Raw genomic sequence first — 14365 nt, 5'->3', positions numbered from 1 at the left:
ATTGGTGAATACTTAAATATAGAGCACTGTTACAGTGCCAAGGCTCCATAATTTAAAAATAAGAGTTCCTTGTGTGTTTCGGGCTTGTTTATAGTTAAAAGTCCCACGTTATGCACCAAATCTTAATTTTTTTCTGGTTATTATTGGGATTTTGGTTGAACAGTATGCTGCATCTGGGATTTTATTCCTTTTTGACTCTTATAGTCACTATGTCTGTGTCCATTTTTGTAAGGAAGGACTTAGATATTAGATTTTGAAAACTATCGGCCGATTAATCTGTTATCTGTCTTTTCCGCCTCTTTAATTATCGGTATCTACAATATTCACTATTGGTCAACCTCTAGTTGTGTACAGTATGTGCATGTGTGACAATTTACTGTGTGTGTGAGTGCAAACAAATAAGGTTGCAGAAAGAACGAGACAATGCAGTACTGGTACAAAAACACACAAACACTGTGAGCATTGACAGATGAAAATGCTCCATTTATGAAAGTGCAGTCTAGGTGTGTGTGTGTGTGCACTGCAGGCACAATGCAGAGTTTCACACACATCAGGAATTGCAGTATACACTGAAAAGGGTTTAACCATAGGCAACCACCTGAGGAGCAAGACTTCCCCATTTCTCTCAATTCAAAGAAGTTCATTTCTCTTCAACAATCTCTCTCTTCATCTGCTTAGTACAGATCTTTTGCTGACTCCCTATGAGCCGTTGAAGTTTTGTTTATTTTTATTTTTTACATATCTATAAATCAGCCTGTTTATCTCAGCATTACACTTACAGGCTTGTAATAAAACAGAGTGTTTTTACTGCAGAAAAGTGATAGGTTACACTGCAGTAGGACACTAGCAACTCTGCAGAAGTTGTTTGTCTCGTTTAGCTTCCAGGGCTAGATTTATTCAAATCTGTATAGCCTATGATATTTGTTTTTAACTGTGCCATTTCAGCGGCATATATACTGATTGGACAAATGTCAGACAGCTTATCCAGTCACAGCTTTAATTATTTGTCAAATTTTGCTCCCACCTCCAAAATAGCTGTACATGTGGCAATGCTGTAATTTATCATTGTCACCTGTGTAGCAGATTTTGAGGTGCTGTGTGTGTATTCTGCTGCCTTCTGTTCACTTTCCTACGCTTTGTGTGTTGTCATTAATGAGATGAGCAGGAACTAAAGGCGAGCTCAAGGACTATTAAAAAGAGATAGTTTACCCAATATTTTAAATTCTGTCATTTATTAACCCTCATATCTTTGGAAACTAGTATGATGTTTTTTATAGGAAAATGTGCTGCTCTTTTCCATACAATGAAAGTAATTGGTGACCATGGCTCTCAAGCAAAATTTTCAGTGAACAACAACTTAAGTTGCAGTATATTTCTCACGTGAAGCTATCATATGCCTTCAGAAGACTTGGGATAAAGTGCAGGACTACTTCTACGGTGCTCTTATGGCACTGTTTTGTAGTTTTACAACATTTAAAGGTGGCTGGATATGTATCAATGCATGAATCCAGAGGAACATTCTACCATAATGACCAGACAATACAGCCACAACATTAAAACCACCTGCCTAATATTGTGTAGGTCCCCTTCATGCCGCCAAAACATCGCTAACCCGCATCTCAGAACAGCATTCTGAGATGCTATTCTTCTCACCACAATTGTACAGAGTGGCTATCTGAGTTATTGTAGATTTTGTCAGTTCGAACCAGTCTGGCCATTCTCTGTTGACCTTCTCACTGGGGAGCAGATGCATCATACACATCTGCACAATGTTCCGCCACTCAGGGATGGCCCATCAGATTATCCCTCTTCCCTCCAGCAGAATTCAATCTGAGGGACAAATATTGAATTATTCCAATCTGCACCTGCACATCCCTCTTGATAATAACCTTCCCCTCCACAAAATTGATTCCGTACACACACAGCTCCCTTATCAACATCAAAGACGGACACTCACGGATTCTGTTTCTGTTCTTACCTGTTTACTGGACCCATTTGGCTCTCTGTTTGAATAATTAATGTGAATTATTATTTTTCAGGCTAAGATGTTGTATGATTAGACTTCAAAAGCATCATCGCCCCCTCGTGTGCACGTCTGTTTGCATTGCGCTCTTTAATTACCTTGAAGTGTCATTCATCTTTGTCCATTCATAATGCAACCTTGACAGAGACTGAATGAAAATCCTATGAGGAAAAAACCCTTGTCTTGGTGCACAATATATAACAAGCAAGTTGAGCAAGTAATGATGTGGTTTGAGAAGCCTTTATTGTACATGAGAGGTTGTTGGAGTGCATAGTGTTTAGTATGGAGCAGGATGTCTTTAAACCACAAGCCACATTCTCTATGGTCATGTTTGTGAGCCAACACTCCTGCCAAGAGCCAAACTCCTTATGCATGGACTTGGCTGTGAGGCGAGAGGTTTATGGATTGTATGAGCAGGTGTTGTCCCTCTTCGATGTGTTCGGCTAAGTAAATTGCAGAGCCACTTTTCTTGTAGGCAGTTTTGGTGCATCTTAAAATAATACTGTAAATAGGTGTTTGTACTAAAATTGGACAAAGAAGGGGATAGAGTGCCCAGAGCAATAAGACATGTCAGGGATAATCATCATGTAATGTACGTCAAGCTCCAGTAGGGTGTAGTAGGAGATGCATACTGGGAGCAATGCATATTGTGGACATGATGCACGTGAGTGTTTGTTTGTCTGCAGGGCTAGATGGTGTGTACATGTTATTATTTATTTAGCAAAGGCTTTCTTGTCTTTTATGAGGAGGCTTGTCTTTGTCTTTCGGATAGTGGTCAAGATCTGGCCTGGTAATCAAAAGGGTGTAGGTTCGAACCCAGCAAGACTCAATCCATGAAATTTTGCCATTGCATTCTTGAACAAGAAACAACCACGGGTTTGTCAAGTGGGATTGCCTCTTTAGAAAGTATTTATATCCTTTAGTAAGGAAGTAAATCTAGAGTTTGATGCCATTCTCAAGGTAACAACAGTCAGAGCTCTTGACTTGCCTCTTTTGGGGTAATTTTTACCAACACTGTTAGCAATCTGAGGTTTGGTGCTATTGCTAAGGTCACAATGGTAATCACTTGAATGAATCGCCTCTTTTTGGGTTTGAACCAACAACCTTTGGTTGCTTCTGTAATAAGTGCTTTGGATCAGGGTGTCTGCTAAGTGATTACTTCTCATTCAAAGTAATTTACAGTAGTTTTTACCACCACCTGTCACAGTGGTGATGGCTCATGAATCACCTATTTTGGGGTTTGAACCTACGACCTTCAGGTTGCCTCTTTGTAGTAAGAGCTTTGGATAATGGTGTCTCCTTAGTAACTACTTCTTATCCAAAGTAATTTACTGTAATTTACCACCACCTTTAGCAATCTGAGGTTTGGTGCCATTCCAAAGGTCACAATAGTGATAGCTCTTGAATCGCCTGTTTTGGGGTTTGAACCTAAAACCTTAGGTTGTCTCTGTAGTAAGAGCTTTAGATCATGGTGACTAAAGCAATTTACAAACAATTTTACCACCACCTAGAGCAATCTGGGCTTTGGTGCCATTGCCAATGTCACAATGGTGATTGCTTATGAATCTGCTTTTTGGGGGTTTGAACCTACAGCCTTCGGTTGCTTGTGTATTAAGTGCCTGCTAAGGGACTACTACTCATTCAGAGTAATTTAGAGTAGTTTTTTACCACCACCTCAAAGTCAAAATGGTGCTGGCTCATGAATCACCTATTTTGGGGTTTGAACCTAAAACTTTTAGGTTGCCTCTTTGTAGTAAGCGCTTTATATAATGGTGTTTCATTAGTGACTACTTCTTATCCAAAGTAATTTACAGTAATTTTTACCACCACTTTGAATAATTTGGGTTTTGATGTCATTCTCAAGGTCACAATGTTGATTGCTCATGAGTCACCTCTTTTGGGTTTGAACCTAGATCGTTTAGGTATCAATCCCAGTTCTTTTACAAATAGGCTACTCCACCTGTCCCTGTTGTAGACCTAAACATGGAAAGCAAATATTTTCCAAGCCTCTCATCCACATTCTTCCCTCCCCATGGTACATTGTTGCACTGATCAGTCCAGATCCTCACTTCTACTAATTAAACTACCAACAGCTGGCCTGCCTCCCCTACAGATGTGCCTGAGAGTACCTGGTTTCGCTTCACACATCTTTAGCTATCACAACAACAATGTGCCAGTCATCAGGGGTTTGTAATTCATGTCCTGGGAAATCTGAGCTTGTCAGTGTTTTAACAGGGCGTGGTAAACTGTTATGGTACTCTTGGGTTTTCTTCCTTTACCTGAGGCCGTCGCTTGTTCATTGTAGCGACAATCACAAAACTTGTCTCAGAACGGTCTTAAATGAGAGCTTCAACCCACAGAATTCGTGAGCAGGTAGTGCTAGAAGGTAGGGATGTTTTAGAAGGTAGAGATGGATCACGATGTTCAACTAGTTGACCAACAAACCATGGTCATATAAGTAGTGAGATTGACTAGTTTGCTTTTTATTTATTTATATGTATGTGTATAAATATATATATATATATATATATGTATATGTATGTGTGTATACAGTTGAAGTCAGAAGTTTACATATACTTAGGTCGAAGTCATTAAAACTCATTTTTAACCACTCCACAGATATAATGTTAGCGATCTATAGTTATGGCAAGTAATTTAGGACATCTGCTTTGTGCATGACACAAGTAATTTTTCAAATAATTGTTTACAGACAGATTGTTTCACTTTTAATTGACTATATCACAATTCCAATGGGAATAAAAGTACAACTTTCTTTCCATAAGAGCAAAATCTGTACATTATTCCAAACTTTTGGCCGTGTGTGTGTGTGAATATATATATATATATATATATATATATATATATATATATATATATATATATATATATATATATATATGGGAGTGGTGGTGGCGTAATGGACTAAAGCACTGAACTGGTAAGTAGAAGGTTGTTGGTTCGATCCCCACAGACACCACCATTGTGTCCTTGAGCAAGGCACTTAACTCCAGGTTGCTCCAGGGGGAATGTCCCTGTAATAAGGGCACTGTAAGTCGCTTTGGATAAAAGCATCAGCCAAATGCATAAATGTAAAATGTAAATGTTTATCACATATACACACAGTACATACACACACTGTGCAAAAGTCACATAAGATGATTCGCAAAAGTATTTGTCTTAAGATGGTTATTTATATCTTCAGCTTTAGTGTGTCAATAGGAAATGGGAAACATTCCTTTTACAAATAGAAAAGATTAGAATAGAAGAACAGGGAGCCCTGCAACAGATGTCATGGCCCCCACCGAACATCATGTCAGTCTGAGATTACATGAAGAGACAGCCTAAATAGATAGAAGAACTGTGGCGAGTTCTTCAAGTAGTTTGGAACATCCTATCTGCCAAGAAACACTGTGTCCAGGTGTACCTAGGAGAATTGGTGCTGTTTTAAAGGCAAAGGTGGTCACATCAAATATTGATTTAGCTTTATGTTTACTGGACTTTGTATGACATTAAGTGATAAATGATCATTATTTTTGAAGACATCCTCACTATGCAACATTTTTCACAAGTGCCTAAAACTTTTGCACAGTACTGGTATATATATTTATATCTTCAGCTTTAGTGTGTCACTAGGAAATATACATTTTAGACTCCCAAATATTACTTTTGCAAATAGAAAAGATTAGAATAGAAGAACAGGGAGCCCTGCAACAGATGTCATAACCCCCACAGAGCTCCCCTCTGAACGTCTAGTCTGTCTGGGATTACATGAAGAAGCAGAAGCATTTGAGACAGCCTAAATAGATAGAAGAACTGTGGTGAATTCTCCAAGAAGCTTGGAACATCCAATCTGCCAGCAACCAAGAAAAACTGTGTCCAGGTGTATCTAGGAAATTGGTGCTGTTTTGAAGGCAAAGATGGTCAAACCAAATATTGATTTAGCTGTTTTTTGTTAACTAGATTTTGTATGATGTTAATTGATGAATTAAAACTATTCATGAAATTATTACTGAAGAAATCTTTACTATGCAACATTTTTCACAAGTGCTTAAAACTTTTGCACAGTACTGTGTGTGTGTGTGTGTGTGTGTGTGTGTGTATATATATACTGTGTATAAATATTTTATTTTGGAAGTTTTTATGTTTTAGCGACTGTGCTCTTGCTATTTCGCTTGGTAAAAACCCTCTTGGAAATGTTTCATATTTAAATTCAAATGTGCACATTCAGACAGATGTTTTGGGCCGTTACAATGCTTCTCACCCTGTTCATTGTGCAGCCCGCCATAAGCATTGCATTTATTAGAGGTATAAGTTAAATATATTTCAACTGTCTCGAAACCCCTGTATTCCATTCCATTCTGTGCTGCTCTGTCTAGCTTTTTTATGTGTGGATGCAACCATGCAATAGATTGGGTTTGAGCAAGCAGATCGATTTGAAGGCACAGGCCGTGAAAGACGAAGTTAAGGTATGCTATGATCTGATCTCTCAAGGCCTTGATGAAGGACTAGCCTTAGTAGCCACAGATTTTAAGGGTTTTTTTTTTTTGTTTGTTTTTTTGGATACAGTAGCTTATTACACCAATGCATTGAGGGCCATATTTGCTGTGGTACTTAATACTTACCCTCCCGCTAATGTATTTCTTTATAATTGCGAAATGGGAAATACAATAATTTGTAATTGCGAGATGTGTTAATTTGGTGTTTATTACGAGATAAAAGTTCAGCCAATACTTATTAAGAGGCCGTAATTTGGGAATCTCTGCTATAGAGAGAGAGAGAGAGAGACCCTACACTGAATTTTTTACTATGGAGACGACACTATAGTGAAATGTTACAGTAAAGAAAGATCACATTGTAGTGGCAATGCTGGTGTCCATGCCATAAAGAGGTCCTGCAATGGATGTGTATTATTTGTCATAATAACACTATAGGGAGCAACTGTGCTATGTGTGTTATGAATCTGTGCAGTGGAGTAAAACTGTTAAATAAAGGCACCATTGGCACAGAAAGTCCTTGAGCTTATGCCAATACCTTCCTCTGTTAAGATGGATCTTTACCTGTAGTGTGAGTCCAGACAATGATGAAGGGTCAGCATAAGCAAAGCGCTCTTTCTTTTACCTTCCTTTCTCTGAATGATACCCTGATGGGGATCAATTGGTCTCCAGATGCCAGTCTGTGTGTTGGGTCATTGGATTGGCTTTCTGAGGCAATGGTTCTAGCCTGCTGATTGGCTATCTGAGCCAGTTATTCCTTACTGCTGATTGGCTGTCTGACCTCTAACCGCTAGACTGTACTACACTCTTGAGTTGCAGCATGAGTCATAATCTGATCTAGACTGAGTTCCTCTCAATCAGGATAAAAGTTGAGCAAAGTGATGACCTTCATGGTCCTTCAAAAGAGATTTTTCTCTTACATCTTTATTAGATTGTCGAGGTAGCAACTTCAAGGGCATTCATGTGTTAGATTCTATATATTTTCCCATACATCAATGGTTTTTCCTTATTTTTCATACTTTATATCAGGCCCATTTCATCAGTACTGGTGCCCAGGCTCCCTATCAAGTTAAAAAATAATTGCAAAAACACCACCAAAGCTTATAATTTTGGTGACTTTGAGAGCAGCATTTTTACATTCCGAGTACTATTGTGTAGCATTACTACTCAAACTAGTAGCTAAACACTCCCAACAGTTGATTAGCTAACATTAGCTAGGTTTCCATACACTTATTTTTATGGAAAGTTTGGAATATCTCATTAGAATGCTGGATGGAAACACCAAGATGTGAATACAGTTTCCAAAGTGCGCATCCAAAACTTATGCTTTCTTGTGGTGGATACATTTTTTACATGAAATGCCGGAGCCAAAGCATGTAATCAAAATTATTCACTATTACCTACTGTATTAAAGGAATAGTTCACCCAAAAATAAATTCTCTCATCATTTACTCACCCTTATGCTGTGAGAACAGACCAAAATGTAACTCCACATTAACTATAAACCTTGCCATCTGTAGTCTCCTTGGCGATCATGATTTCAAGCTTGATTACACTTCCTAGCGCTTTGCGCAGTATAATTGAGCTTAAAATCATTAATAAGCCTAGAGACTGCAATGTCAAGATTTATAGTGAAAAGGGAGTTACATTTTTCTCACCAAAACCATCGTATTGCTTCATAAGACATTGTTTAAACATGACAAACATGTTTTGACCTCCGCCATATCTTGCCCTTTATCCCTCCTCATAAAGGAGGTATAATGCTCTCACTCCATTCATTTGTCAAAGTTTTATGACTGTCCTACTGTCCGAAGGCTTTTAATGAGACCTCTCTCACAAAGTGCCCCCAAAGAGGGACACTGCTGTCAAAGAAAATTGGAAATAAAAACAGGGATGGGCTTTCATGGTGGGAGAGGTCACAACTAGCCCTTTCTTTTCACATACACACATTTCTGTCCACGTCCCCTCGTGTACATGCGTCACCTAACAGCTGTGTTATTGATCAGAACGGCTGCTGAAACTTGCCCTGCTGCATTAGAGAGCCACTGTAAGTGTTATAATATACTACGGTTTAGGAAAGACAAAGGGTAGGAATAAGAAGAAAACATCCACTCTTGGGTTCTTGCATCTTCACCAACCATCTGCCAATGTCCTCAATTTAAGTTCACAGATTGGCTGGTTTTCTTTGATTACATATGCTGGAGAAGGGCTGGCCCGATTTATCAAATATTTGCAATATAGTCATGATAATTTTGCTGGTGATACAGCATTAAGCAACATTGTGAATATCGATTTTAATGATTTCTATTAATCCATTTACAGCATGTTTCCGAAAAAGTGTGTAATTCGACTAGTTTTGCCATCCCTCGCTGTATATCTCAACTTGCGAGTATGACGAGCATTAATAGAGGGGTTAATAGCATCTCTAAATATAAATTTAATTACTAAAAATGCCGTTATAGTTGGTAAGTTTTGATAAAAAAAAAATTCTCCAATAAATCAGTTTCAGATGTCTGTTTAAGTGAATTCTTTCAAAACTCTCAACCACTAACATCGATGAACTTCACTCTGTCTTGTGGACAGGCTTGGTCTCTCTCGCTCATTTCAGTTGCAATCCAATTATGAAAACATTGTGTATCGCAATATATTGAACTGTGATACACTATTGTTACGTCCAGAGACGTATTCTTTATGGTTGGTCCATCATAAAAACTGTGCTTTCTTTAATGTGTTTTTGTGTGCTTTTTTCTGTTTCTTCCTCTGTTTTCTCTTTGATCCTTGCAAAATGGATTTAACAGGGTTAGCCATTGACAGATTCTTAGCTGTTTTCTCTTCTGATGAGGAAGTTTTAACAGAACGCACAGAAGGGAAGACAGTTCTGTGTGTAAGCACATACTCATCTGCCAAAACTGCTGCCTCAGCAAGTTTACTTTTTGTTTGTTTAAATGAACTACGACACCTTCGGGAATACAACTTTTTCAATCCTCCAGCAACAAAAGTTCCCGAAGTTCATCAAAAGCTGTAACCCTGCTTGCGAAGCACCACTTCTCAAACAGTACCCGCTTTACTCTCGCGAACTCTGTGTAAGTTTGGCTAGGCAACTTCGAACATAATCTAAACTTTTGCCTATACGCTTCAGGGACCAATTCGTATGCACGAATCACTGCAGACTTAACAGTGTCTAGGGGTATAAGCAGACGCAACAAAGATAAAAAGTTTAAAGAGCATTAGTCTGAGCCCTGCCACAGTACTACAAGCAAACAGATTACTGTCAAGGTCTTTATTTACAACTCATGGAACAAAGACAAGGTATTGTAAATAAACAAAAAGACTAAAAAGGGAAGCAATGGCTTCAGGAGAGGGCAAGGTCAAAATAACAAACAAAGAGCAGCCTAACTAAAGAAGTAAACCTCTTATTAAACTACCAAAGAAAAGAAAAATAACACAATTATACCCTAGCTCCCTTCCTGACCCCAAAACAAGAGAAAACAGAGCTCAACAAAAAATGGCTCCCTACAGCTTCCAAATAAACATCAAATAAGCAACCAATAAGGTAACTTATAAACTTGATTTTAACAATAACAGCAGTAACACAAAGAAAAGACAAACTTAATAAAGATATATAATGATAACCTCCACACTTAAACTGCAAGGGTAAATGTTGGAGATACTCACAACAATCAAATAGGGATAATAATACAATACCACAGAGTAGAAAGTTAAGCAGTCATCACGTTCAACAACAAGATTGTAAACTGCTGCAACAAACTGGGCAGGACAAAGACAATGCTCTGGAGAAAGCTCTTGTAGGAACATTTCTCAAACTCTGGCAGTTTCTTCTCTGCTTTTATGCTGCCTCACTCTGGACTGGTAAGCAGGCACAGCTGAAGGCAATCAGCTACCTGCCAGATAGATTGAGTAGGAGAAGCCAAAGAGAAAACAGAGGATGAAACACAGAAAAAGCACACAAAAACACATTAAAGAAAGCACAGTTCTTGTGATGGACCAACCATAAAGAATACGTCTCTGGACATAACACTATGAATCACATTGTGTATCATAACGACAGGAAGTTGTCAATTCCAAGCCCTAGTTAACTATTAAGTTGACAGCTGGCCCGACACAGGGCCGTTTTTGTCCAGATAAATATGCTGCAGTTAAAAACACTTAGGGTTTTTCCTAATCCCAACCATTTACTAGCATGTGGACATAAACTGATTGCATGATCTCCGTAACTCTGGATGTCATGTCACTTGAGCCATTAGCAGTGAAAGATTTAATTCCATTCTTCGTTCAACCTGGCAACGTAAATCTGTCATGCCTAAAGCAGCATTTTATCAGCATTTCTTTTTTCACTCTTGCGAGAGAAAATTAGAATTTAAGTCAACTCGAACTCGCTCAAAAACACATTCAGATGCAATCGGAAGAGTTCTTAAAATTCCCGCCCACACAAACCTTGCACCCTAGACGGACACTCTGAAGTGCTGTTTTGACTCTGCTGATTGAGCAGAAGTAATGAAGACGTGCGCGTTATCTTTCGCCGTCCATGCGCATGTTAGAAATGATCCCCATGCTGCAGGCCATGGTTGACTGCATGCATTAATGCAATAGAGAGGAAACTGTAAATTCACATTAGTTGGGAGTAAATAGGTTCAGATTGGCTATAAAATAAAAAGCACACAACTGCAGTGTCACACATGGCAATGCAAGTAATACATAATTGCACAGGCTATGCCCTGTTCCTTGCCAAAATAGGGAGGACAAAGTAAACAGACGTTCTTGAAAAGATAAATGGTCCAATATTGGTTTTACTCCTTGAGCCTTGGGACACAACTTTTTAAATTACATGTCAATACTGTTTACTGTTGAGAGATAGACACGCATGTAAACAACACTTTTGTCTTTGTCCTTGTTCTCCAGAAGAGTAGTTGCTTTTTGTCTTGTTGCCTGTGTAATCTTTTCGATATTGACTAGTCAGTGGGTTACCTGAACAACTAGTCGACTAATCAGTCTTAAAGCAATATTCTGTCAAGTTAAGCTCAATCTACAGCATTTGTGGCATAATGTTGACTACCACAACAAATTTTTTCGACTTGTCCCTCCTGGTCTGGGTCCCAGTGAGGCACTTATAATGGAAGTGAATGGGGCCAATCCATAAACATTAAAATACTCACTGTTTCAAAAGTATAGCCACAAGACATAAATGATATGCGTGTTAAAGTGATTTTAGTGTGATACAATCACTTACTAACCTTTCTGTGTAAAGTTATATGCAGTTTTACAACTTCGTTGCCATTATGTAACGCTGTAAACCCTAATGCGACCATAAAAAATACAATTTAAACAACATCTTAAACAATACACAAGTTTAAACAGAATTAATGTAAGTGCTTTTTATAAATTTCACATTTCTGCCTTTAAACCCTCCAAAAAATTGGCCCCATTCACTTCCATTGTAAGTGCCTCAATGTAACCTCGATTTGTTTTTTTCTTTTTTTTAGGAAAGGAGGGACAAGTCTAAATTATTTTTTGTGGTAATCAACATTATAACACAAATGCTGTCGATTGAGCTTAACTTTTATTGAACCTGGAATATTCCTTTAAGGAAGCCTTGTATAATTTAGTTTAATGTTTTTTAGGGGGAGTTCACATAAGATGCTTGACAAAGTTCAACGAAATGTAGCAGAACAGCGGGGACTCAAATCGCTGTCAGAGCCGAACAATTTTTAACTTGATGCCTTCTTAAAAACGCAACACTCGTGATGAGAGGGGCAAAAAAAAAAACTGTGCAAGATGCAACGTAATGGCATAAGCTGTCTATCTACATGTGTATCGCCGTAATGATGGCGCTTTAAAGCGGGTTGTTTAAAGACGCAACTTATCCAAGTTGGTTTTACTGTGCAAAAACTGTCTAATAGCTTAAACACAGCATGTTAGCACACTACTGCTAAAAATATTAAAACTTACAAAAATTTTAATCTAGATACACAAGTGGGCCTCACTTATCGACTAGTCTGTTGTTGGACGACTAGTTGACCATCGAAAGCCATACCTAGTAACAGCGCATGTGTTTTCTCTCCATTTGTACATTTAGAAGTGATCAGGCAGAGGTACGCAGACCTGCCGGGAGAGCTGCTGATCGTGGAATTGGAGAAGGATCGAAATGGCTTGGGACTCAGCCTGGCCGGAAACAGGGATCGGTCATGTATGAGCATTTTTGTGGTGGGGATCACACCAGGAGGGCCGGCCAGCCGCGACGGACGCATTAAAGTGGGCGATGAGCTGTTGGAGGTGAAACACACATGCACTTACATAGTGGGCCGTCATGTTTTTGAGTGGGTGTTGAATGTTGCAGTGGGAAAGATGGTAGAGTTGTGAACATCAATTTTTTAGATAAGCACGGGGTCTTGAAAAAGTGAATCCCCCATGGTTATGGGTGAGTGCTCAGGTCTTAGTGTCTCTCTCTCTCTCTCTCTCTCTTTCTCTCTCTTTGTCTCTCACTCTCTCACTTTTTTCTTCCTCTGTGTAATAGCCTTTTCCTGTTGAGCCCTTTGTAATCCAAGGGGGAAATGACTGGTTTCCATCAATGGCATTTTCAGCTCCTTAGCTTTGCTGTCCATTGCTTGGACACACAGACACACAAATATATTTTGGTGTTTATATCAGGGAGGGGAGTTCCCATTGACTTCTGTTATTTTTATTATTATTTTTTTAAGCTAATTATACAGTGCCCCCACAAAGTATTTGGACACTTAAAGGAATGTTCTGGGTTTAATACATGTAAAATGTCAATTGACCGCATTTGTGGCATAATGTTTATTCCACAAAAACTTTTTTGACTTGTACCTTATTTAAAAACAAAAGAGGCAAAATTAGGGTTACAATAAGGCATTTACAATAGAAGTGAATTGGGCCGGTCCATAAAATAAAATAAAAAACACTGTATCAAAAGACATAAACATTATATGTGTTAATATGAATTTAGTGAGAGAAAATCATTATAGTGTTTTACCAGATAAGGTTTACTGGCATTACATTGTCATGTTAACAAAGTTGGGTCCCACTTTATATTAGGTGTCTTTAACTACTATGTATTAACATTAAAATAAATACAGTACAAAGTTCTTATTGTGTAACAACATGTTGTTCTACAAAGTTCTCACAAGATTCACATTTGCTGCAACTATGGTTGAGGTACGGGTAGGTTTAGGGTTAGGATTAGTAGTTATGGTTTAGGGTAAGGGTTGGGGTAGGGTTAGGTTTAGGGGTAAGGTTAACAGTGTAACTACAGATGTAATTAAATGCAGGTACTTTAAATGTAAGTACAATGCAACAACACATATGTACATAATAAGTACATTGTATTAAATGCTTAAGTACATAGTAGTTAAAGACACCTAATATAAAATGGGTCCCAATGTTGTAAATTGTCTAACTTTACACACAAAAGGTTGGTAAGGGATTTTATCAAACTTAAATCATGTTAACAAGCGTATTGTTATAATACGCATAAATGTGTATCATGTTTATGTCTTGTGGATATACTTTTAAAACTGTATTTTATCATTTATGGACTGGCTCCATTGACTTTAAATGTACAGTAAGTGCCTCTATGTAACCATGATTTTTGCTGGGGTTTTTTTTAGACAAAGTTCAAGTCAAAATGATTTTTTGTTGTAATCAACATTATACCACAAATGCTGTCAATTGAGCTTAATTTGTATTCAACCCGGAACATTCCTTTAAGCCACACTTAAAAGTGAATGAATATCATTGCATTAACAAAGTATCAAGCCAAGTGGCATTTTTAAAGAAAGATGGCACAAGCACACTCACAAAATGAAATTTG

At 38.2% G+C, this 14365-nt stretch overlaps 1 protein-coding gene across 1 annotated transcript in view; it reads left to right on the top strand.

The window, feature by feature from the left end:
- The window catches only part of patj (PATJ crumbs cell polarity complex component), a 156729-nt gene that overhangs the window by 101431 nt on the left and 40933 nt on the right, over positions 1-14365 (top strand). The window contains exon 30 of the mRNA XM_051693194.1: positions 12611-12807. Within this exon, the coding sequence (XP_051549154.1) occupies positions 12611-12807 (197 nt within the window). The remainder of the gene's footprint in view (positions 1-12610; positions 12808-14365) is intronic.

The sequence above is a fragment of the Myxocyprinus asiaticus genome, chromosome 49, assembly GCF_019703515.2.
Source record: "Myxocyprinus asiaticus isolate MX2 ecotype Aquarium Trade chromosome 49, UBuf_Myxa_2, whole genome shotgun sequence".
NCBI classification, from domain to species: Eukaryota; Metazoa; Chordata; class Actinopteri; order Cypriniformes; family Catostomidae; genus Myxocyprinus; species Myxocyprinus asiaticus.
The sequence above is the reverse complement of the archived record's forward strand: the minus strand, read 5'-3'. Positions and strand labels throughout refer to the sequence as shown.